General features: G+C 26.7%; 3 protein-coding genes across 5 annotated transcripts; 1 reads left to right on the forward strand and 2 right to left on the reverse strand.

The window, feature by feature from the left end:
• Nucleotides 1-7,914: 7,914 nt before the first annotated feature.
• LOC114130695 (maternal protein exuperantia) lies at nucleotides 7,915-12,773 on the reverse strand. Its single transcript, XM_027995721.2, has 6 exons — nucleotides 12,402-12,773; nucleotides 10,716-10,992; nucleotides 10,093-10,244; nucleotides 9,842-10,025; nucleotides 8,729-9,037; nucleotides 7,915-8,641 (listed from the first exon to the last, which is right to left on the reverse strand). Exons 2-6 carry the CDS (start codon nucleotides 10,986-10,988, stop codon nucleotides 8,318-8,320), a joined length of 1,242 nt encoding a protein of 413 aa, XP_027851522.1. The 5' UTR covers nucleotides 10,989-10,992; nucleotides 12,402-12,773; the 3' UTR covers nucleotides 7,915-8,317.
• A 1,586-nt stretch (nucleotides 12,774-14,359) lies between these two features.
• On the reverse strand, nucleotides 14,360-18,002 carry LOC114130697 (40S ribosomal protein SA). Of its 3 annotated transcripts, none has more exons than XM_027995725.2 (7): nucleotides 17,837-18,002; nucleotides 17,186-17,322; nucleotides 16,923-17,128; nucleotides 15,083-15,241; nucleotides 14,863-14,991; nucleotides 14,570-14,791; nucleotides 14,360-14,502 (listed from the first exon to the last, which is right to left on the reverse strand). In XM_027995725.2, the coding sequence occupies exons 2-7, from the start codon at nucleotides 17,316-17,318 to the stop codon at nucleotides 14,416-14,418; spliced, it is 936 nt and encodes a 311-aa protein (XP_027851526.1). In that variant the 5' UTR covers nucleotides 17,319-17,322; nucleotides 17,837-18,002; the 3' UTR covers nucleotides 14,360-14,415. The 3 variants fall into 3 exon arrangements, with proteins under 3 accessions (XP_027851526.1, XP_027851525.1, XP_050055304.1); XM_027995724.2 differs by having other exon boundaries at nucleotides 17,186-17,325; XM_050199347.1 differs by lacking the exon at nucleotides 17,837-18,002 and adding an exon at nucleotides 17,430-17,448.
• A 1,689-nt stretch (nucleotides 18,003-19,691) lies between these two features.
• On the forward strand, nucleotides 19,692-25,647 carry LOC114130707 (SUN domain-containing protein 2-like). Its single transcript, XM_027995736.2, has 13 exons — nucleotides 19,692-19,859; nucleotides 20,163-20,296; nucleotides 20,363-20,547; nucleotides 20,632-20,847; nucleotides 21,557-21,754; nucleotides 21,861-22,075; nucleotides 22,158-22,418; nucleotides 22,500-22,659; nucleotides 22,804-22,974; nucleotides 23,055-23,167; nucleotides 24,568-24,735; nucleotides 24,798-24,890; nucleotides 24,953-25,647. Exons 2-13 carry the CDS (start codon nucleotides 20,196-20,198, stop codon nucleotides 25,064-25,066), a joined length of 1,995 nt encoding a protein of 664 aa, XP_027851537.2. The 5' UTR covers nucleotides 19,692-19,859; nucleotides 20,163-20,195; the 3' UTR covers nucleotides 25,067-25,647.
• The last annotated feature ends 466 nt before the right edge of the window (nucleotides 25,648-26,113 follow it).

The following is a 26,113-nucleotide window of genomic DNA, read 5'->3' on the forward strand; positions in this document are numbered from 1 at the left end:
TGGTTTTTAGCTTACACTCAGTTTGAGCTAAGAACGATTTATAGCAACTTTTGTATTCATATTTATAACGAGCCCGGAGATTAGAAAACGGAGATTATGTTAAATAATACTTATGATATTTCAAACTTAAAACAAATCAGTAATAATAAATGTTATTTTTAAAAAACCTTCTAGAATCTTATGTAAAATATTAAGTAATTACTATGATATAAGACTGACTAATTTTATTTTTTCATTAATAATTCATAATCACATTATATATTTTTAGTAAACATACATAATGTTGAATAAATTGATTTATGTTGTTACATTATTAAGACTCATGTGACCATATTATGAGGTATACGTTACATATTATACACATTACTATATTATATTTCATTATTATTATATTTTATTCACTTTCAAGTAATATTTATCGTAGCTTTAGAATTATTGCTTATAGAATGAAGTTTAAGTACAAGATTAGGACATCGCATTATATTCAAAGCAAAAAATTATCCATAAAAAAACATATTTGTATAAAAACATTTATTTATATCTATTTAAGATTAGTATAAGACTAAAATAGTTTGCTATTCATGTATATTGTTGATATTTAAACATATAATGATTCATGTAAAATATGTATCTTTGTTCGTATACAGGTACATTACAATATATGTTAATTATTTTATTTAACAACAACTTTTTACCTCATCATATATACTTCCCGAAAATTACATTATTAAAAAATATATGTTTTTACTTGTCAATTTATATGACGTTACTGTTTGGACAACCTTATTAAACAGTTGCTCAACAAATTCCAAAAAAACTTTGTTTTATTGAAATACGTTTAAAAACTAATAATTTAAAACGCCTACAGAGTGAGATTTCCTAACTTTTTTAAATTAATTTACATTTATTATTTTTATTATTTGAATTAAAGTAATTAAACTGTTATTTCGATACGAAAACTATAAACATTTATTTATTGCTGCTATTGCAGCCAGTTATAGTAAAACTATATACGTATAGTGTTTAAATACATATAATTTGTTTCCGTAATACAGTTATTTATTATTACCTATAGCGTCATAGTTACGAAGAATTCTTCGAATAAAGAATAACATATTCTGCTCTAAAAGTATTAAATGTTCATTAACCTACCTACTGTAAAAGCGTATTGACGTATATTATACCTGCTACGTAATCAATCTCGAAAACTATTATTATGTCTGATGTCAAAATCCAATCACCGTCTTCTACAGCCAGTTCAATGCCTAACATTGCAGTGATGTCTGGTGCGAATGATGATGTATTTGAATTAGAAATACAATCATTGACTTCTGCATCGATGCAGCAAACATCCGACGGACCGATAATATCGGAAGTTGCGAAGGATAAATTCGCCTGTCCACCGAAGAGATTGTGGTGCTCGATGCCAAATATTTATATAGAGTTTGACGCAAATAATACGACTAAATCTGAATTCATTCCGATGATGCGAGTTTTGACCAACACTGAAAATGGATCAATAAAACCGACATTAGATGATCCGATAACCGACCTTAGTACTGTCGCTGATGAGCTCACGGCAGTGATATCTGGTGCGAATGAAATATTGGAAATACAATCCTCGACGTCTGCACCGATGCAAAAAAATTCCGGGAGACCAGTAGTACCGAAAATGGCGAGGGAAAAATTCGCCGATCCGCCAAAAAAATTGTGGTGTTCCATGCCGAACATTTACTTGGAATTCGACGAAAACAATACGACTAAATTTAAATGCATTCCAATGATGCAAGTTTTGATAAATGCTGAAAGTGGATCAGTAAATCCAGCATTATATCCGATTACCGACCTCGGTACTGTCGCTGATGAGCTCACGGCAACCACGGTCGAAAAAGGACTCCGCCGCCGTTCGTTGTGGAAACGAACGAAAAAATTTGTCCGTCGTATGTTTTGTTGTACAAGACACAATAACAATTGAAATATAATTTATAATTTCCTAACATATGCCTGCACGTTAATTAAAATGAAAAGCAATTACTTCACTTCAACGTCTTCAACTTCGACTTAAAACTTAATATAATATTATAATGGTTATTATTTATTATTAGCTTATTATGAAAATTGTATTGATTTACTCAATAAATAGTTTTGTTATGTTACTTAATTGATTTGTTTTTTATTTATTATTATGTATTATTTATTAAATAAGGTCAACACGCATTTGTAAAAATGTTGACTTTATATTATTATAGGTATAAACTATAACTTTAACCGATGTAAAAAAAAAAACCTGTGAGAACCTTTTATATATTGAATATATTTTAAGTTTTTTGACAAATTACTTCTATTCTAGCCTTAATAGTTAACACATGGACTTACTACACATACTGGAGAATGAATCACACAAATACTTTAAAATATGTATGTATAGGAAATACCTAATACAAACTAAATTATTTTTTAATTATAATAATTTGCATTTAATTTGAATAAAAAGTACATTATACATTATTATTCTGTGTAGGTAACCTATACTCCTTAGGTTAATGCTTTTTAAATACCCCTTAGATAATAGTCAATACCCAAGTTTCAGATTTAAATAATTGCCAAAGTGCCAGAACATTAAAAAGTGTATTAATATCGGCTTTTAATAGATTAAGTACCTATTTAATTTTAAAAAGAAACCCGATACCTATCAAGTGGATTGGTAATTGAATAAAGCCATTATAATAAGGATAAAAATTGTTTGTCACACACTTACGCCTACTTCGAAAGTTAAGTTTTCAAAGTCGCAATAGTCGACGGTCCGCTGTCAAAATTTTTACCATCTAATCAAAATATCAAATAGTATTTTCAGTTAAATACACCAAAATTATAAATAGCTGGACAGCTGGTAATTGACTATCGACTTAGGTACGTTACTCCAGTAATATTCTATGAATCAGTTTGTAGAATCTAGACGCCAAAGGAGGAAAGAACTATTATAAATTACTGTGATACCAGTGGAGATGGTATTTTTTAGATCAAATGGTAATAATTAATAAGTAAATACTTAGTTTTTATTTCAAAGTAATTAATTTTAGATTTTAAACGGAGCGATGTATGCATTGGCCTTACAATGATGTAATGCGAAAGCTTCGGACGAAAAAATGCGCCTTAGTGAGCAACTGTAACTCATTTGTTAGTAAAATTCGAGAAAACTGGCTCAGTTGTGTCCAAAGATCGTCCGAAGCTTTCACAAGGTTTCAGCAACATACTCTCCACACTTGTAGTACATTTTCACTAATGTTACACGTTGTTTCACTGTCAACCTCTCCATAACGACGAATGCCAAAAACTGCTTTGCGATGAAAAATTTACAAATGGGAGATGTTATAAAATAAGAAAAACATTGAAACAAAGCAGCCAACCCAGATACAAAAAAAACCTGGCGTCCTTAAAATGTGCGCTTCTGCTAGGACACCCTATATTATGACGATACATTTTGTACATGGTCAAAAAGCTTAACAATTTAATATACGAATAACTTTCTAAATGTATAAAATTTTCAATTTTTAAGCCAAGGATTAAAAATTTAAAATAAAATTAAAAGTTTTTCATAATTACTCGTATTCATATTGACTATACTGTAAACAAATTTTCTTAAAAATTTGTTTTTTTTTTTTATCCGTTTTCTTTATTAAATTAAACATAAATAATAATCGGTGAAACCTGAATGAACAAACACTATTCTCTTCCAATAAACCAAATTATAGGTATTTCTGTGTACATTTCACCAGTCTAAAACATACCTTCCCTTTCTATAATGAGCACGGGTTGTAATTCTTATATCGGACATCTTGATAACGGACTACAATCTTCGTTTAAAGTTTAAGCCAAAATATAATTGAATGCGTAAATGCGTGAGTACCATACTACCATATATAGGTATCATAGGTAGGTTATTACGTGTCTACTCCACATTTCCGTTCACCGTTTACGACGAGGCACGTGATAATGTTAACGATTACATTAATTGCATTTATTTATAATTATAGAAGTGTACTTATAATTAAAATATATTATTTTTTAGACGTAGTTTTTTCATAAAAATGTAATATTTTCATTAAATATAGATACTCAATATAATAATACTCAAGCCTCATGCCTGTAAATACAACAGTTAACTGCAGACACCTGTCAAATCACCGATAGGTAGTTGATAGTTTCCGGTTTCACTGTATAATTACGAATACGCGTTAATATCATTAGTCATAAAAGTTTATGAAATAAAACACGATGTAATACTCAAATTCCAAATAAAAAAAAAATTGGCGAGGTGTGATAAACTAGATTTGTTCCATTACTTTTTGACTGTAGATATTATAGATGTATATTTTAAAAGTTCATGAGTTGTACATTTACTGCTTTTTAATTAACCTTTATCTATGGCTCCATCGCATCATTAGATTTTCATAAACATATTGCGTAATACAACCGTAGTCCAAAGGCATAATATACAATAGCATTGTAACCTCTTAGGTTATCAAATAGTAAATAATCCAAAATTTTAGATAAATAAACTTTGTAAACACGTGTAGTGACCCAAATCACAATACATACATAATATCATGATTTATTAATTATGTACCTATACAATATTGTATTATTTTCAAAAGTTAAAAATGCTCCTTTTCAAAGCTTGCGGGGAGGTGGAGTGTACCTAGCTATTTATTAAATCTATTTAATATTTTAGTCCTCTCACATTTACACGTGGTAAAAATATCTGCGCATAAAATACAATATATTATAGAAGATAGTGCATTATAATTCCCAAGGACTGTCACAATAAGGTTACGAGCACTACAATCTATTTTGTATGTAGATACCAATAAAAAAAATACCCGTATTAAATTATATGTTGACTACTCAATAATTTTGTAACCAATATTATCACTAGGGCACGGATTTATATGTTCTAAAAACCTAAGGAATATGCACTCAAAAATATGCAAAAAAAATAAAATAAAAAAGTATTTTATTTACCTTATTTTTTATATTATATCTTTTGAAGTTATTTGAACATATTTTAATTTCAATCTGAAAAATTAATATTAAAAATATTTGTATTAAATAAATTATGTGGCTAAACATACCAAAAGCATTCGCATTACATTGTACAATTGTACGAAAGTTTTTTTCAGATTTTCGAATGAAAAAAGAAAACGACTTCATCAAATTACACAGACTAAAAATATAACTGTAAATCCTATGTTATTTTAACAAAAATTAGCAAAATATTACATATTGTGTATTAAAAAACGTGTATGTGCATTTAAGACCCGTACAAAAACAATAAAAAAATCAAATAAAAATAATAAATAAAAATTTTAATTTACAATAAAAATATGTAATAAAAAATAGTAAAATACAGAAATATGCAGTACATGTTAAACAATGACAAAATATGCATAAATATGCAAAACAAAATTTTATATTTCAGATCTACTGACTTTAATTCAAACTTGTAGCTAACCTAGCAATGTTTTGGACTATTCAAAAATAACATGCAAATGCATAAAAATCCGGGCCCTAATTATCACATCCATAATGAACGTAGGTTAAAGATTTTCATTGTATTTTAACACAATGCACTTATTGTAATGGACCAATCTTATGAAAATTATAATATAGCGTTAAACAGCTATACGAATGTTATCTTATAAACCTACATAAATTAGTAGGTACCTACTATTATAATTCCAATAAATAGATGAAGATTAAATATTCGGCATGTAGTATACAATAATTAATAATTATTAAAAACTGATATCCACGACCTCTGACATCTGCTATCATATATTGTCAATAAATGTATTTTACTAAGGTCTAAGATATAACTTGTTTCGTGTTCTAATATACACCACGTTTTATTCTGGGTGTTAAAAGTTCAGCAGATAAAAATTACACGAATGCCCAAGTACAAAGTCGTATACGAGGGAAGGTCAACAACGACGTAACAGTGTATTTTTGTTAGTTTATCCGTTCAAAATAATATGTTCTATCGTTTTATGTGATTTGTAACATTTATACATTATTATACTTTTTTCTAGTAATCGTTATTATAGTCATTAGGTAATGTCTATGCAACTGAAAATTGTATAATAATAAAAAAAATAATAATTTAAAAGATTAAATACAACTATCAGTAAAAAATATACCATATTATACAAATTAGTAATCATATTCTCTATTCGTTATACCTATAGGTTTTACAAGATCAAAATTTTCAATATAAATTTATAATTCATAAAATATTTGTGCGCACTAATATTTTATTACACTTAAAATACAAAATAAAAAACCTACAATATACTCACTAATAAAACTGTTATGTCACAATAAATCTGACAAAACCTGTTGAAGAGAGGTACACATCACAGCAATAAATAATATTAACTTCGATCTTAGTGACTAAGACGTTAATGTTGACGGTATTAAAATCGAATGATGTATTAGGAACACATATTATATTATTATCATTATACCATACCGTAATAACCATCACATGCCAAAAACACTTAATCGAGTTGACGACATTCAAAAATCAAACACCGATATTAGACATGATACATTGTAAAAATCGTTAACATAGTCGTCCCCTACAGACTGTATAGTTTAGCCAGTTTCACAGCTACGTCGTCCGAGTACAAAAATTGAGCTTGGCCCAACTTGCGGTAGATCATGGTTAGCGACTGATACCATGATTATAAAGACCAATCAGAATAAAGTACAGGGAATACGAGATGACACTAACCCAGTTTTAGTTCAAAATGAAACTGTACGTCGCTATACCGTTTAAACGGTATAATTAAACAATAACCAGTATACCTACGGAATAAACCGTCAACCATATTTAGAAGTCTATGTACCAAAGACAAATAATAATAATAATAATAATTAAAGAGGAATTAATTGAAAGCGTAGTAGAATATAATATAAATGATGTCTTATAATATTTACATTCTCTGGAGTCTATAGATGCCCGTTTCTGGTGAGACGACTGTGAAGGTATTGTCAGCTTGGAACAAAACAATGGTTTGAAATGGATAAACATTGCTGTTAAATGGTATATTTTCCATTTAGTACTTAACTCTTGTAAGTTTTCAGATATTCATACATAGTTACTGTAGACTAAATCCTATTGAAAGCATGAGGTAATTTATTTCTATGAATTAAGAATAGTATTCATAACTAAATTGAATACCAAGATGATTAAGCAGACTAATAGGAATGTGATATTCAGTACAACTTTACAATAGCATAACAATGTTTTAGCACGTTAATGTTAAATGTTAATTATACCTTCGGACTTAATATTGACTGATGTTACCATATTTTATTATTTTTCATTTATCCTCTTGGAAAATATCCATTATATATGTGATAAATAATATATTGTGTAATTTATAATTGGGTCTCAATTTGCCAATAAATATTATAAATAGAACTAAGATTGTTTTACAAATGTTAATAATCAAATTATACATTAAATTAATATTTAAGTGAAAATACGGGCAATTTCACAATTCTCTTAATTAATAAAAGAGAAATAAAATAAAATAAAGAAATACTAAAGGTAAATTTGCTATGTTACACACTCGTAAAATTGAGATAAAAAATGTGGGTGTAGCATCCTCATAAAACTTTAATATTATTTGAGCAAACAGTAGTTTTCTATAATAGATAATAATAATGAAAATTGTTTTAATGAAATTTAAACATTTCAATTAGAATAAATAAATTTTGGTGAAAAGCTTATATTATTGTTTTGTTGAAACAACAGAGTAATTCACTTAACACTTAAAAAGGCCAACAGTAATTCAACAAAACATATAACTTTAATTAATAATATCAATAAATTAAATAAAATAACTGTTGTTGTTATATTCTTTGTTTATTGTTTTATAGTTATATATATAGTTTTATCTTGTAAAAATTATTACATGTAATATAATGACCTCAACTTATTCGCGTTCTTACAAATTAAAATAGAAATAGAAGATGAAGAAAAATAAATATTAAAATCGACTTGATTTTTTTAAATAAAATTATAAAAATATTATCCATATGGATAATAGTTAATTGAACGCGAAAAGTGGTTAAAACTTTGTTTTTGTTTCGTACAGTCAATTTGTTTTAGATTTAAAAATTATTATAATAAAACTTATAAGTAGTCTATGAAGAACAACAAAAAAACTTAACGTATTTTTTTAAATTTTTTTTTTAAATAATACTTAATACTTAATACTTAAAATGGTAATCAAACTTTGGTTTTTAATCAGTTGTTTTCACCATTTTCATGACTTTTGATAATTTCGTTCTGGGGCTTTTCTGCTTCTAGGTTATGACCATTAGCTTGGTCAGTTGATTTTGGCGAAAGAGAGTCAGCATCATTTTCAGATAAGCTCTTTCTGTTGTCCTTGTTACTGCTGCTGCGTCTCCTGAATCTGCCACCATACTTTTTACCTCCTTTAGGCGGAGGAGAAATAGGTTCAGGATTTTCAAAATGCATAATAATAGTAGTAACAATGTTTTCTTTATCGTCATCAGAAAGTTCTGGCAACTTTTCTTTAACAGCATCTTTGAAACCATCTTTATTTTCCTAGAAATAAGTTAAAAAATAAACTATAATTATAACAAAATTAAAAATTTATATAGTTCAGGAGAAAATAAAATAAATTAAACTAACAGTCCATAAAGATTGGAGTGTCATATAATCAATGTTAGCTTTGGCAATGGAATTACGATAACTTATGGCTTTCTTCCGATCTAAGGCTGATGTTTGGTATGACAAAGATTTATGGTAAACTGTATTTAGTGACTTTTGTCTTGCCAACAATTCCTGAGTACTATGCAATGTCTGTACTTCGGAATCTATGCTTGTAAGGAATGTAGATAATGCCTTGGCCTTGGTTTCTTCAGAAACTTCACTTCCGGTTACTACTTCTTTTCCATCATCATTACCACTTTCCAAAGTTACACATAAATGCTGAACAATCTGAAATAATTTTAACAAATAAGTTAATAATATTATGAAATATCAAATTATTTGTAATTTAAAAAATGATAGAAAAATTACTTATAACTAGAATACAGATTTTTAATAAGTGTATGCTGTTTAATGGGAGTAAGAAATGTTTGCGTTTCATAACCTGCAGAATTTATCAAAAAGTTTTTTTACATACTACTGCATATTTTGGCTTAAAAGAATATTACAGAATATTTTAGTTTTCAGTATATATTAAATATTATTTAAGGATATTTTCGGTACAATAAATTAATTTGAGGGAATATTTTAAGTTTTTAACTTAATGCTATAACTTCAAAAAAAAAAATAAGGGATTTAAATAAATGTTACAAGTTTTTAAAATTTTGTCTGGGGACAATAACATGACACTTTTTCAAGATTTATCTCCTAATATAGCCACAGACCTGAAAACGCTCATATAATGTTTGTTGATGTTAGAAGATCAGTTTAGCATACATAAGACAATAATCACGGACTGCCATACCAACTTAACTCCAGAAAATTTGGAACAATATAATATTGTGGTATATTTTTCTTTAAAAACATTGTTAATATTTATTTATTTCTAATGTTAATGTATTACTTATAAATAATCATAATTACATTGCATGTTTAATTTAACAAAATAATAAATTTTAGTTAAATTAATTAACTATATTAGTCATATTTTTTTTTAAATATTTAAAAAATATTTCAATTTTACTGCATACAAACATTTTAACATAATGTAAATCCAGATTCTTCTTATAACAAATAATAATAAAATCAACTCACATCATAAGCTAGTTTAGCACGTTCAGTAGCCTTGGAAGTATCAATGTGATCTTTATCCAAAAGAACCTTTGATAGAACTCTAAGTGAAAACATAACCATAGTATCTTGACAATGAGTTTGAGCAAATGAATGGCAATTAGCAAATCCTTTAACTACTTCGGAGAATTTATCTAATAAATTATAGCTGTAATAACAAAATAAAACAATATATTACTAAAATAAACATAAAAAAATACATTTAGTTTTCTTACGCAAGAAGAGACTTAATTAGAAGACAAGTGTTGAATTTGCTAACTTCATGACAAACTAAAATGGCCATTTTTTTACCATTGTCTTTCAACATTTGTTCTAACCATTCTATAAATTCAGCTAAAGCAGATATTTCACTTTTTGATTTTAATGTCTAAGAAAAAAAACCCATTAAATAAATATCATTAAACATTTAAAATAAATGAAAAGAATTATTATTAATAAAGAAATAGGATATCATTTATATCTGAAATTTATTCAAGTGGTAATTTTTATTATTATAAACATTAGAGGAATCTTTTAGCATTATTATTAATTCCGTAAGATTATCCCAAGTATAATACTAAAATAATCATGTTTTGTATCCGTGAAATTATATTATTGAACAAATGTCCATCACACCCAAATTAAAGTACATATATAGGTATATTAAATACATATTAGATGAAATTTAATTTTTATGATTAAACCTAAATATTTAAATTTAATTAATATAGTATAAAATAATTTGAATATTGAAAAAAGTTATATGACACTTTATAATTGATTAACTACAAAATACATAAAAACATAATAAAGTATAAATATATAAGTAAAATACGCTTATAATTGTTAAATATCTTACTTTATTATTTTTGATATCTTTTAATGCACGGAAACGTCCCATTGTTATAGTACACAAAAGATGACGTCTTCTTGCAACTTGATCAATGTCATTATGTGGCATTATATATTGATTAAATGTTGAGTTTGGTGTGTGACCAGCAATATGACAGATTTCGTCCAATAAACGACGTCCAGTAGTATCTATATCCCAGCCAACAACCATGTAGTCAGACAAATTGTCCAACGTCACGGTGTTGTTACTGGCATCTACAATTTCGGTGTTTTGAACCATTTTACTAATAAATTTAATATTACAATTAATAAGCATTATAATTTATAAATAATCCTAAAAATAAATGTACATATAAATTTAAAAACTTTCTGAAAATTGGTAATTTTATTGATATATTTGCAATTTAAATTACTTTAACACTATTTCTAATTAGGGTATGTGCACAACTAATATAAACTACCTAGCATTAAATTCCTAATATTGTTGAGAATATAATAAAAATTATTAAAATATTAAATTTATATTGATTATGAAAAAAATAAAAACCCATTTATGTAACACACACGATTTTTAAATAGTTTTGATACATATTAACATATTATGTATGTTGTTTACCTATTTAATTGATTATTTGTGCAAGGTAAGTATACACAATTTTAGTATTATAAATTAAAAATCTATCCACTGTTCCCACACATGCCTATCGAATTATCTTAAAATGCAATAAAATCACAAAAATGTGGATCCACCGTAACACCGAGAAAAACCTCTAAGACTCGATATAAAAAAAAGTATTAATAGATTAATCGTTTTCATATCGACACCGATACTATTGACTATAACATCTAAACTCCAAAGTTTATTCTTAACGACCATTTAGAGGATCGTAAAATAGTGTCTGCGGACTCGGAAAGCGGTTTTATCGAGATAGCAGACAGGTTAATAGCGACAAATCAAGATAACGCTATGAATATCACACGATAATATCTAATTATGATTATTTATCGCGTAACATACAGAAATATTCGAATAACTATAGAATGAACTGTAAAATGGTGTAATAACCCCGTATAAAACGAGAACGGCGGACGAAAATACAATACGCACGATCCCGTTTGCCGGCGACGCAATAACGAGTTTCCGCCGAGTGACCGCAATGAAAGTTCCGAGGACGACGAGAAACGGAACGTCGTTACAAACCAAATATTATTATTGCATAATGATTAATATAGGGAAATCCAAAAATGCCTCAGGCGATGGCTATATCCAAAAGAAATGTGACGTAATCACTAATTAAAAAAGTCTGACAGACGCACTTGAGTTCGAGATAAAAAGACTCGGGTACAACAAAAAAAAAATGAAAAAATAAAAAGCATATTTTATATAAACTTTTTGTACTTTTTTTGCCATCCAACTTTCGTTTAGCGCGCGTCCTTGCGCAATCGACTGCACTGGTGCGCGTATCGCACATTCGCACATGTCGTGCGGTCACGGCCTAACCCTTTCGAAAAATACGAAATCAAAAAAAAAAAAAAAAAACCAGTAGACAACAAACGTAGAAGCGTTCAACTACTTTTACATACTATATACTATACCAATATAATACTCGGTACTTAATGTGACAAAAAAAAAATAATATTTTATTAAAGCATTAATCTCTAAAGTAATATTAAAATTCATTATTGAACGTACCTGATCTGGCTAGTTATGATTTGCAATTATAATACGATGTATAGCGGTGTTGAAAAACGTAGACTTCTATACGATATTACACGTGCGAAACTGCAGCAGCTCTCTGTCGACGGTGGATAAAAAAACGTGTGTGGCGTGTGTGCACGGTGCAGGACGGGTCGGCCTCTGAATTGGATCCGGTAACTCACTGACGGTCGCTGAGACGTGTGCGCGTGCGCTCATCCGGCGAAGTATCAAAATAATAATAATAACGTAATAGGTATAGTTGTGAAATAACGACGTCAAAGCGTGACTGCGGGTGTGTGTGTGGTGGGGACAATTTTATTGTAGGAGTCGGAACGACAAGTTTGAAGTTTTCAGTTTTTTCGGGGACTGTTCAGACTGTCGGGGCATGGAGGGAGACTGTGGCGTTGAATTCAAATGCGACAATTTAATAGAAAAAGCTACCTAATAGATAATATTACTTTATTAGGCATTGTGGAGTCAAATTTTATTTTCATTATAATAAATCATAGACCTATTATTATAGGTCTATGAATAAAATAAAAATATTAAATTTCTTATCAAAAATCAAATCGAGGTATTCAAACGGTTGTACCCGCGGATGAGCAGCTGCGATCTCGACTATCTCGATCCATTGCAAGTCTCTCCCAGAAAACCCCATTACCACATTAATATTTTATTTCCTGTACCTACAGCAACTAAAAACAGTAATAACCGATAATACCCAGTCTCTCAGTGTGACGTACACTTTTACTTTTTAATAATACGACGTAATTAATAACCAAACGTCTTAGCACGTTTATTTAAATTATAATCTGACCTATTATGATTTTTGTAGACCTTTCTAAAATTTAGATCGTATAATAATTATCGATGACTATTGTGCGACGTATGCCGATCATAGTAATTACTAATTTATTGATACCCAGTTAGCCTATCCCACGTACATCCTGTAATTTTTGTCGCGACTCGTGACTTATCAATATTACATCCACATGGCCACATGCGTTTAGCCGGGTCCACGTCGTCTCCTGCGTCTCAGGCGGGGAACCAATGGCAACGGCGTCGCTACATCCCGGTGTTGCCAATCCAAAAGCTCCCTACAGCAGTACGGCACTGCGACATCACTCTATAACTCGAAATTTTCGTACATAGATAACTCTTCATTATCTATGGTTACGTACGCACATTGCAATCTCATAAACATAATAAAACAAGATTACTGAATTTTAAAGATTTAACCACGGTTCACAACAATAATGCCATGAAGGCACGAAGTACTAATAATAAATGATCAATGTGCCCAATAATAATCCCCAGTTAGTTTTATCCCTACTAAATAAAAATTATCCCTTTAAAATTTAACACCAATTAATTCATTTTTGTAGATTTATCATAGAATTTATTCTAATAATGTATTACATCAATCAACAAAATTGCTAGCAGCGAAAGGCAACAGAAATAAAATCTACCTAAACATACCTTTGATAACTAACAAAAATTAATCCATTTTTTGCTTTTTAAATTCAATAATAAACAACTGACAATTTAAATAATAACATATAAGTATTAAAATATACCATTAATGATATTAGAAACCAAGATCTCGACATCTTAATGGTAGAAATATACTGAAATACCTTACATTAATTTAAAAATAAAATATATTATATTATATTTAAGATAATTCAAAATTAAATTATTTATTTTGGTACAATCAGAGCAATATAATACATTATTATTCAAACATGTTATATTTGAATATTAAATAAGCTCAATAACTTACTAATATATTTTTGTTGATAGAGGATTATCCTATTTTAACACTTCAGTAAAATTAATTTTTATAAATTACAATACTTACTTCATAAAAATACATCATGTTTAACTCTTTGAAGAGTAAAACAAAAAAAGGAAATAGAGGCACCTGATGATAAAATAAGAATGATAAATAATTCAAATTTCAAAAAGAAGTTTTTATTCTTTAAGAAAAAAAAAGTTTTACATGTTGTTAGACGTTAGACCAGTTAGGTGCAGAACCACCTCCCCAGTTAGTATTGGCTGCACCAGTAGCTGGCGCAGCATTCCATTCTTCAGCCTAAAAATAAAACAAATTATAACAAAATACATAAATAATGGTGTTAAATATAACAAATAATACAAACCGCCCAGTCAAGTGCAGGAGCAGCAGCAACTGGAGCCACTGCCAATGGTGGCACAGGAGTTCCATCTTCAGCCCAATTTTGTGGAGCAGTAGCTGCTAAAGCACCCTCATTCCAATCAGCAGCTGTATTAGATAACGAATAAGCTTCTTCTACACCAACAACTGGCTTAACAGCTGAAGCTGCAGGCAATGCTTCTTTGGCAGCAGCTTCTTCTTTTTCAACCTAAAAATCATTAAATACGCATTTAGTATCTAAAAGTAGAATAAGAATAAAAAAACAAAACAAAAACTTACATCTTCAGGATCTCTGTAAAAGAACAAGTCAACAACAACATCCCATTTACCATCACGAGGAATAGTTCCCCTAAGACGAAGAACTTCACGGGCCAAGAACCACCACATAAGTCCAATAGAATGAGGAGACTATAATAAACAGTAAATAATAATTTATAGTAAAATAAATAAAATTTAAATACATTATTATTTTTAAAACAATTAAATAAGTATAAATTACCTTATTATTACACGGAATGGCAATGTCAACATATCGTAATGGAGTATCTGCATTACATAAAGCAATGACTGGGATATTAACATAAGAAGCTTCAGTGATTGGCTGATGATCAGTGGCTGGATCGGTTACAACGAGTAATCTAGGTTCACGGAAAGCAGCCTAGTAAAAATAAAAAATAATCTGTCAATATTTACATGAATATAATGCATGTATGAAAATATAACAATTTTAAATTACTTAAATATTGTCAGTATACAATAATTTATCAATCATTAATTTTCAGATTGACTGGGGTGTATAGTCATCATTTAAGTAAAAAGTATTATTTCATTCTGTTTAATATATTGTAATATTAACTAAATAGAACATATTAAAGCTTTAGAATTTATATTAATTAGAATAAGAACATTTTCTCATCAATTATTAAATCCAAAAACTTAGTTAACAAGATTATTTCATTATATGGAATAATATATTATTTGTACTATTTAATTTTTTTATCATTGCACTTAATATATCAATAAAAATGTATGACCATGTTATATGGAAAATGAAAATAAATCAGAACCATAATAATATATTAATCATTAATATTCAGATTGACTGGGGTGAATAGTCATCATTTAAGTTTCATAAGTATAAATAATCAACATTATTTGTTGTATAGTAATATTTATATTAAATAGAGAATTTCACTAAGTTTAATAAATTTATTAACTAAAATAAGAAGGATATTTTTAATTATTTCACCTGAATAACTTAATTAGTTTATTAAAATGCATATAGATCATTATTAACTATTAAGTTTAGTATCACAGAATTATTTAAAATATAAAAACACACATACAAGGAAATTAAAAAATCTTGTGTCAGAAACTATAGATTAATCAATCATTATAATTCAGATTGACTGGGGTGTATAGTCATCATTTAAGTTTCGTAAGTATGATTAATCAACATTATTAATTATTGTATGGTAAAAAATAAATTAAATGGACAATTTCACCAAGTTTAATGAATTTATCAACTAAAATAAGATAAATATTTTCAACAATTTCACCTGATTAAGTTTAATATCTAAGAATGACTTAAATTATAAAAACATACATTTAAGGAACTTATAAAACCTCATGTCAGAAACTATAAATTGATCAATCATTATAATTCAGATTGACTGGGGTGTATTAAGTCATCATTAAAAAAAAAAAAATAGTAATATAGTAAGAAATATACCTACATATCGTAACCTATAATTGAGTCTTGTTTTACAAAAATTAAAATTAAAGACAAGTAGGTTGTAATTTACAATATACTTAATTCTAGACATTGTGAATATCTTGGTAGGCACTATTTTTTATTTAAATTACAATTAAAAAAACTACTTAATACCATCTATTACCACAATTCATCTTTAGAAATATTTAAGTGTATATTTATAATATATAAATACATGAGATATCTCAAGTAATGAAAAATAGTACAATATTATACTATTTGAAACATGGAACATTTTAAGATTAGAGCAACTAGCCTTGCCTATGGTTATCATATGATGTACTCAATAAAATATTATCTAATATAATCAATAGGGTAGTATACAAGTAACAAAATATTTAAACTTTTTCATTCAAAATATAAATATAGCTAATTTAGTGGGTACTATATATTAAATACACATAAATATTAACATGTAAATAAAATAAAATTGTTTGATCATAAGTACTTAGTATTCTGTCATAGTAATTCAGATTGACTGGAGCGTACAAAAAAAATCATATCAAACAATTGAAGTTGAAAAAATAATCCTAGTATGTAGTGTAAATAAAAATGAACAATTTACTTGAATTTGATTAGTAAAAGCTCCTGGAGTGAAACGACCAGCAATTGGTGTGGCACCAGTGTAAGCGGCAAACTTCAATACAGCACGTTGTCCATAAGGCCTAGAAGAAATTACGAAAATTTCTGATGGATGTTCAACAGCAACAATAGCCCTAGCTGCTAACAACAGTTTTTCCCATGTCTTGTTCAAGTTGAAAATGTTTAATCCTAAAAATAAAATCTTAATAAACAGTGTTCTAAACGCCTTATTCAAATGTAATTTACCGCGGCTGTTTCTCTTATAAGCATATTGCTCCATTTGAAAGTTGACATTTTCAGCACCCAAATGGGTGGTGGCAGCCAACATCTTGGTGACATCATCTTCTTTCAAGCCCAATACATCAAGTCCTCCCGACATGTTGCTGCTTAAAAATTATAAAAATTATTTTAATTATTATAAAATATTGTGTATAAGGAACATATAAACATTAAACTAACACAATTGATAAGTATATAAAAAAAATATCACCTGAATATCTAACGGAAAATAATTAAATCTTATTAAGTTATTGTCTACAAGAGTAATTCAGTCGAACTTCAAAAATATGAAAGGATAGACCAACACAGGTTAAAAAACATAACCTCAAATAAAAATATCATATTTTTAATAATTTATAGTTTAAGAGCGAGAATTCTCTAAAATAATTAACCAATAGAACCGGAAAACTTAAAAACGGGACAAATAGAATTTGGCACAACTAAAAATCTGTTCTCAAGTTAAATTTATAGAATAATATGCCACTTTACATGTGACCAAAAATTTGTCATGACGTTAAGCCAAGAGACGGTGGTTAAAATGTTTTACATCAGCCTTAAATCTTATAAATATTGTCTTAGCGAGTTGCAATAAATAAATATTAATATAATTATACTTACAGTTGGTCAGACGTCTAATTCAACAAGTTTTATTAAAAAAATTAACCAGAAATATTAAGACTTGAAAAGAGTCAACGAAAAAGAATCATTTTACAGAACGAGAGCGCCGCGTGAATAGGCGGAGCGTGCACGTCTATCGCCGCAGTGCAGCCAACAGACGCACAGGCAAACTAAAACTTTTTTTTCTCTAAATAATATTATTGAATTGGAGATTTTGAGTTACCGCTTACCAGATAAAATGGGATCAAAAACAGATACGCAGAATAAAATTATTTTTTATTCTTTAATATTAAAAAATAAAAATATTAAATAATAATTTATTTTATGACATATTTAATTTATGAGCTAAACCGTAAAACTATTCGAAATACTTTATGAAAAAATATGAAACCTAAGTAGATACCTACTCAAATTCGAATTTAGAATTTTTATTCATATAATAAAATAAAATATGTTACTTATTAAAAAACATTTTTCTGATTTCTCCCCTATATACCCAAAAAGCAGTTATAGATTTGTGGTGACACAATTTTGTATAATTATTTTATTTTAACTATCTTTATAGCATTTTTTGTACTATTACAGTATTACTGCTATTTCTAGTACCTATATGTTATATTATACAAAGGCATCTATTTAATACTTAGGTATTTGTGTATTTGATTTTCAACTAAATTAGCAGGAAAAAAGTTAATATTTTTAAAGTATTTTAATTCGTTATTTGTAATATATATACATTTACATTCATTAATACGTATTTATTTTGAAAAACAATTAATAATTAATAAACAAAATAAAAGTAGCCAATTGGTATGTTATTACTAATATTACTTATTAGTTTTACAAAATTGCAAGTTGTCCGTGCTGAATAAAATAAAATAGAACTTTTTTAGTGTATAAATCTGCGTTTAACAAATAATTATTTGTATTTTGTAACATTCTATCATAAATTAACACCAGATGATTAATTTTATACTCACCTCGATAGACTACAGAAATCCAAAAATACAATATTGTGATCATCGCTCGATCACTGTAGTCTCTCACCACCCCAAATGGGCGGTACAATTATTACAATATTGTATGATTGTCCAACATTTACATGTCCAATAAACATACTAGTGTAAACAGTAAAGTGACTAAGTCAAAAGTATAGGTACCAAAAAAATATATTTCGCGTTTAGATTGAAAAATTATCATAGCGTAATATAGCAATAAATTAGAAAAAGTATTTCATTATATAATTAGTATTTTATTTTTGAATTCAAATTTAAGTATTAATTATAATAATTCGATGCTTTTAATTGCACTAATAATTATTATCGTAATATAATTATTATTGATGTTGTGCAGTTTCAGTGGTAATTTTTGCACACCGATAAGTGCTTAGCGCAGTACTGTTGTCTGTTACTGAGTTACTTTATAGTTAGTAGTTACGTGCAAAATCTTATAAATTGCTATTATAGGTTTAAAATAAGTATAAGTAACTTATTGTTGTTGTCACTTGTCGTCAGTATAACAAATTATCAAAATATACGTAAGTGATTAATTAATAATTACTTAATAACTGCAATTTTTTTATTAATTTAAGACAAATGTTTTTTAATATTTTAATTTTACAGTAGGGTCTAGGGAGACTATAACACCACGAAACGACTCAACAGTCAACAGTCAACAATAACAATCGAACAATAATATATTTATCAATATTATGTAATACAATATCATACAGTGTTTTGAAGGAGTAGTATACATTGTGAGTATTTGAACATGGTGCAACAAGGCTTGTCACAAATCTGCAGACGATATTATTATTATGTATTAAAATTATTTTGTTTTCTTATCTAACCGAAATTTTTGTAATCAGTAATCACAAATTTCTCTCAAAACAATTTAAATTTAAAACAGTATTTCAAGTTATTATTGTGTATAACTATTATTAACTACTATAATATATGAATTAAAATTATTGGAAATATACCGTAGCAAGTTCGATGGTGCATAAGTCCGATATTTTTTACAGGTACGTAGTAATAAACTTTCATAAAAGATCATCCCCTGCAGGGATATGTATCAGGTTTTATTGTATTGTCTACGTACAAAAAATGGTGGAAATAAACTACGTGCAACTAATCGTACACAATATCGTTTTCTTATAACGTTTAAAATGTTTGATGTTTCTTTAATTTAGTTTATTTGAATTTTTTAAAAAAATTACAGTAAAATATTTATGTGAAATAAAATTAAGTTTTTAATACTACTCCACCTAAGTTTAGAATAATACATTGTTCATTTAATCTTTAACTTTTATTATTAAAATATTTAGGTACTGTCATTGATTGTAATAGCTCTATACTACATGACTGAAGATTTAAGTTTCACTCTAAGGCCTTCATCTGGCCCGTTCAAGAGTCCTAAAGAAATAGTACAATTTTATAACGATTTTGACGGATGGCAAGAGTAAGTATACCTGTATAATTTTCAGATCATTATTATTTTTTTAAATAAACATATACTTGTGTCCAGAATTTTGCCAAAGACAGATAACACCTATTCACCTGGATCTAAATACTACAAGTATGAAGTATCTCCAGGCATTCCTCTCATACCAAATATGTCAAGACTACCCCTTAAATCTTATGACAAAACTCCTCTGAAACTTGATTTTTCTGAAGACGAAGCATCTCATATCTTTAATTCTAGTCATATAAGTTTGTTTATTGATTATTTAATATTAATAATATGTAAGTTAGGTAATTTAGTATTTATTTTATTATTAAATTTATATTTTACAGAAAAAAAATTATTTGCATCTACAACTTATAAACATTATAAAGTAACAAATCACAACGAAACAGAAACAGAAATCGAAGAAACCTCAATTACTACTCAAAAAAAAACTGTAACACTTGTAAAGCAGGTGTCACACTCAGTTCAAATATTTATTAAATCCATAATTTCATATTTTATTTTTATTTCTACATTATCTGAAATATATGAGTCTGTAATGGGTAAGATATAAGAATGTATAAATAAATTTGTTTTATTAGTTTATGATTTAATTATGTATTGTGTGGACCATTGGTTATTTGATATAAAACAGTATAGTACAAATAAATTATTAAATTTTATATTTATAAACATAAAAATATAAAACCTATAAAATATTAATTAGTAATTACTATTTTTATATTATTCTTACTAATAGATTGTATGGAAATAAAAACAATAATTTAATGATGACTTCATAAAGTTTATTGCATAATGCATTATGTTATTTTTTATGAATACTTAAATCTATTGTTTAATGAGAATAATTAGACACTTAAAAAAAAAATTTTATAAAGTAATATCACAGATATCTAAACTCCTTGACAGATATTTTTTATTATTATTTTATACAAATTTGTCTTCATATTGTAATACTATGTATTCATATAACATTTAAAAATAAAAATATTTATTTTATTAACCTGTAGTGTTTAAATAATATAATTTAAATATTTTATGAAATAAACTTAACATAACTAATTTCAAGCTACTTTGATCAAAATTTCTTTTGAATAGCTCATTATTCTAATTCTAATACAAAACTGTTCAAACATTATCTGATATATAAATTTATTATTTATGGTTAAAGATTAGTGCCGTATTTAAACCATATGATTTTCTTTACTTCTAATTTATTTAATTAAATGTGTTATTGATTTATAATTTTAGAGATTGGATCCAACATAATTAATACTACTATTCGGAAGTTAACTAATTGGGTGCATTTGGCTACTATTTCTATGGTGCACTATGATTTGATTATCATTACAACTATAAGAAAAATAATTTATCATTATTTTGGACATACCAGAATAAACAATCTGATGATATCCATTTTGATTTCAACATTGATAATATTTTTAACTGGTAAAAATGCATAATTTTATTTTATGTATCTAGTATCTACATTTTTTTAGTATATTAAAAATGTAAAACATAAATAAATAATAATATTATTACTTGTGTTTTATAGTTGGTGTTTTAAATTACATGGCAGCTTTAGATATTCCAGTATGGCAAGATTCTTGGACACATTTCCTTCTATCACCGTTTATTAGTATACTCAATTTGATTACATCAATTTGTCAAGTGTTTTCTTCTACTTTCCAATTTGTATTGGATTTAATAATAGTGATGTTTGCTTCAACAATGGTTGCATTAAAATTATTTGGGCAATTATTTTTTAATGTACGTAACATAATTACATAGCGGATTAAATTTTATAAAATGTTGCAGTTTATTAAAAAAATTTTAATCATTTTATATACAGGTGTTTCGTAATATTAATACTGTTGTGGACTCAGCAACTCAAGTCCACACTATTCCCGTTGAACAAAATCAAGGATTCTTAGCTTTTGATTATAATCTGTTAGCTAGAAAAATTATAGCTTCTGAAGAATTTCAACATATACTTATTAATCAACTAAATATTTCACAGTCAAATTTAGTAAAATTACATGATCAAGAATTTCAACATATGCTGAAGAACCAATTAGAAAAACTGAACTCTGAGAACTTAAATTGGATTAATGTAAATTTTTGTTATGTATACTTGTAAAGTAATTGAATCACTTATTGTTAACATATAAGTATAAAAATATTTTTTATCTAGAACCAGTTAAACAAACAAAAAATTACATTAAACAATGTCAAGAATGAAATTGCTGGCCAAGAAAAAGAAACTATTCATTTAATGGAAAAGAAAATTTTAGAACTACAAAATATTGTTTCAAACTTAATCAATAGCTTTGAGGATTATAAATCTAAACCAGGTGAATAGCATAGCATAAATAATTAATAATGTTGAGTATATTTAATTAGATTGTTGATTACTTATGTGTATAAATAATTAGTTAACTATTTGTTATAAATTAAATATGAAGATATTTAAAATGTGTTTTCATACTTTTAATTAGCCATATTAAAAACAAATACTGAATCTGCATCAAAAGAAGCTTGTTCTAAAAATGATTGGAATTCAATCGTAAATTATATTGAACAGTATGTCAATATAACAATGAAATCTACATTAAGTGTTTATGATGCTGACAAAACAGGAATGGTCGATTACGCTTTAGAATCTGCTGGTGAAAATAAAATTACTATTTCAAATAATTATACTTTGCTTAATATTAGCTAACATATTGTTTTTAATTATGAATTTTAGGCGCAACTGTATTAGGGACACGTTGTACCCAAACTAAGCCATCAACAGCTGCACTAACAATGTTTGGGATACCTTTGTGGTTTATATCAAATGGACCAAGACTAGCTATTCAAGTATTTAAATTCACCTTAAGTTACTTTAACGGGAGAATCAAAAATTTAATTAAAATATTGTCTCTAAAAATCAAATTATAAATCAAAATAATGTTTTTATAAAAATTACATGTAACTTATCTTTGTTAACGAGATTAAATATCTTATGTGAAAAATTGGTAAATTCAGGTTTTGATATTACTTGATTCAGAAAAAAAGTTATCATTAATATGATTAAAACTCTCATGTGCTATTTTTCTTTTATGATTAATGAAAATCTCCTTTGTTCAGGGCTTACTATAAATGTTTCTGAAATATCTTCAACTTGAATACTTATTTTCCTCTGTCACAATTTTTTTTTTATTTTAAACCTTAAATATAATTTAAAAAATTGTATATATTATGACAGAATTAAAAAAAAAAAAATAGAATTTATTATTCTGATATATTTTTTAATTAAATTGAATAATAGTTAATTTATAAATAAGACTCATTTTTACTGCAAAGTAGTTTAATTTCACGTAGACCATTAGTTCCCATAAAAAATGTTATGATTTAGGTACTGCAGTATCTACTTTATGGTTATCTACTGCATAATCATGATCTATTTCAGTTTGGAAGTCATCAAATTGTTGCTATGACTCTACTATATAAGTTTCTAAAATGCTCTCCCCCCTATTAGAGTGCATTTAAATGCTTATTATCATATTATTATTGTAAATTCTGAACTCATTATTGTCTTACAAATCTGATCTTTCTTTTTACTTTTAATTATATTCAAATTAGGTTTAATAGGTCTAATATTATATCTTATAACCTATGTTAACGGTTAAGTATTTAAAAAAATATATTAAAAAGACTATTTTGAAATTCTATTTATATTGTTATAATTTATAATGATGCTTGTATATGTCTTACACAAATACAAAATAGCATATAATATGTTGTGTTCAGAAAAGTCCATTTTGTGTTAATAGTTTTAATTTTAAGATCACTCGCCTATTATAAAATTGAAAGGAAAAAGTATTATCTGTATTCTGTTGTTGGTTTTTTCTTTATATTAATTTCAAAACAAGTTATGACATTTTTAAATTTTATTATACATACATTTGAATTTGTTTTAATTAATTAACTATAACATTAAAACCAACAACATAAAATGGATTCTGCTTAGTCCAAATAAGTTATTTAAGCTATTTTATATGTTTATTAAGACTTGGATAGGACGTAATTTGGGCATCAAGTCTTTTTAATTATTATTTCTGTATTATATAATTATTAGTTTGATATACAAAATCTATAACTAATTCTTATAAATTATAATTATTAACAAAATTAAATTAAAATAAATACTTATAAATTCTTACATTATACTATTCATTAATATATAATGTTATTCTGTTATGGTTATTCAAATTTAGCCCGGTGTTAACCCTGGTCAGTGTTGGGCATTCATTGGTGCTAAAGGCTTTTTGGTATTAAAGCTGTCCAAAACTGTACGGGTAACTGGTTTTACAATAGAACATTTGCCAAAATCACTTTCAGAAGATGGTCATATTAGATCTGCCCCAAAAGATTTCAGTGTTTGGGTTAGTATTTTATAACTTTTATAGTTTTTAATGCTATCATTGATTATTTCTTTTTATGATAGGGATTAAAACATGAATCGGATTCAAATGGTGAAATATTGGGTAAATATCAGTTTACTGTCGATGGGCCTAGTTTACAATATTTTTCTGCTGAGGTGAGCAATATATTTTATTAGATTTTGTTGTTGTTTTAAACAATCATAATTTTATGTTATAGAGGACAGACAATGTTTACCCCATTGTAGAATTAAGAATAGAATCTAATCATGGGCATGATGAGTATACATGTCTGTATCGTATTAGGGTTCACGGAGATCTAGCTGTTGTTTAATGGTACTTAATGAATGTAGTCAAGCGGTTTATTTATAAGTACAAAGTTAAGGAACATATATACTTAACTTAATTGGTTACCACTAGCCTTCAGTTAAACAAAAACAAAAAATAATGATATTATTTATTTTTTTATCACCAAAGATTGATAGTTAATTTTAAATTTATTTTCATGCCACTGCAATTAAAAGCTTTTATGTTAAATATAATTAATGTTTGAATTATTTACACTTTATTTTTACATTTAGATAATGATTTTTTTCTTCTTAGTTTTGTATTTAAATTTTTTGATTTTTATGTTCATGATTATAAAGCCATACAATTTTATATTTTTGCATGAATTAATTTAAAAAAGTTAAAGTTAATATATTTCTTATGTTTAAATGTGTACAAATTAAATCACTATTTTAGTTTTGTGTGTTATGAATTATGATCATATTTTATTTTAAATTTTAAATCTATTGTTATTTGTAAAAAAAAAAAATATTGAACATTTTTATTGTATTAAAAAAAAATTGTGTAAATCGATTAGCACATTATAAAGTCAAGTTATAATAATTATACGATTTGTAAAAAAACAGATTTCAGTCTATATTATTACCTATCAATTAAAAAATTGTGAGTACCTTACAAAAATGTCAATTATATAACAATTTAGTGGAAAACGTTATATCAATATATATGGTTTTATTGAATAAATTGTCTTTGTTAAATATCATGGAGTTAAAACTCTTCTGTTTCAATGGTTAATCACCATCAATTTGTGCAAAATGGATAAGGACTATTATTAATGATCTATTTAATAATCATAATATCAAATTCTCTTTTTGAAGCCAAATAGTTCAAATAACATATTAGAGAAGCTTTGAATAATACTTGAGTCTCAATTAGTATTAGTACAATGTTTATTTATTTGTTCAATATTAACGAGAGTGATTATATTTCAACAATTATCTGTGTCGAAAAAGAACAAATAAAATGCAAATTGCTAGGCCTATAAATTTTTTTAAAATTTTATTACATATTATATGAAGGACAAAAACAGCCT

Source organism: Aphis gossypii, chromosome 2 (genome assembly GCF_020184175.1).
Source record: "Aphis gossypii isolate Hap1 chromosome 2, ASM2018417v2, whole genome shotgun sequence".
Lineage (NCBI taxonomy): Eukaryota > Metazoa > Arthropoda > Insecta > Hemiptera > Aphididae > Aphis > Aphis gossypii.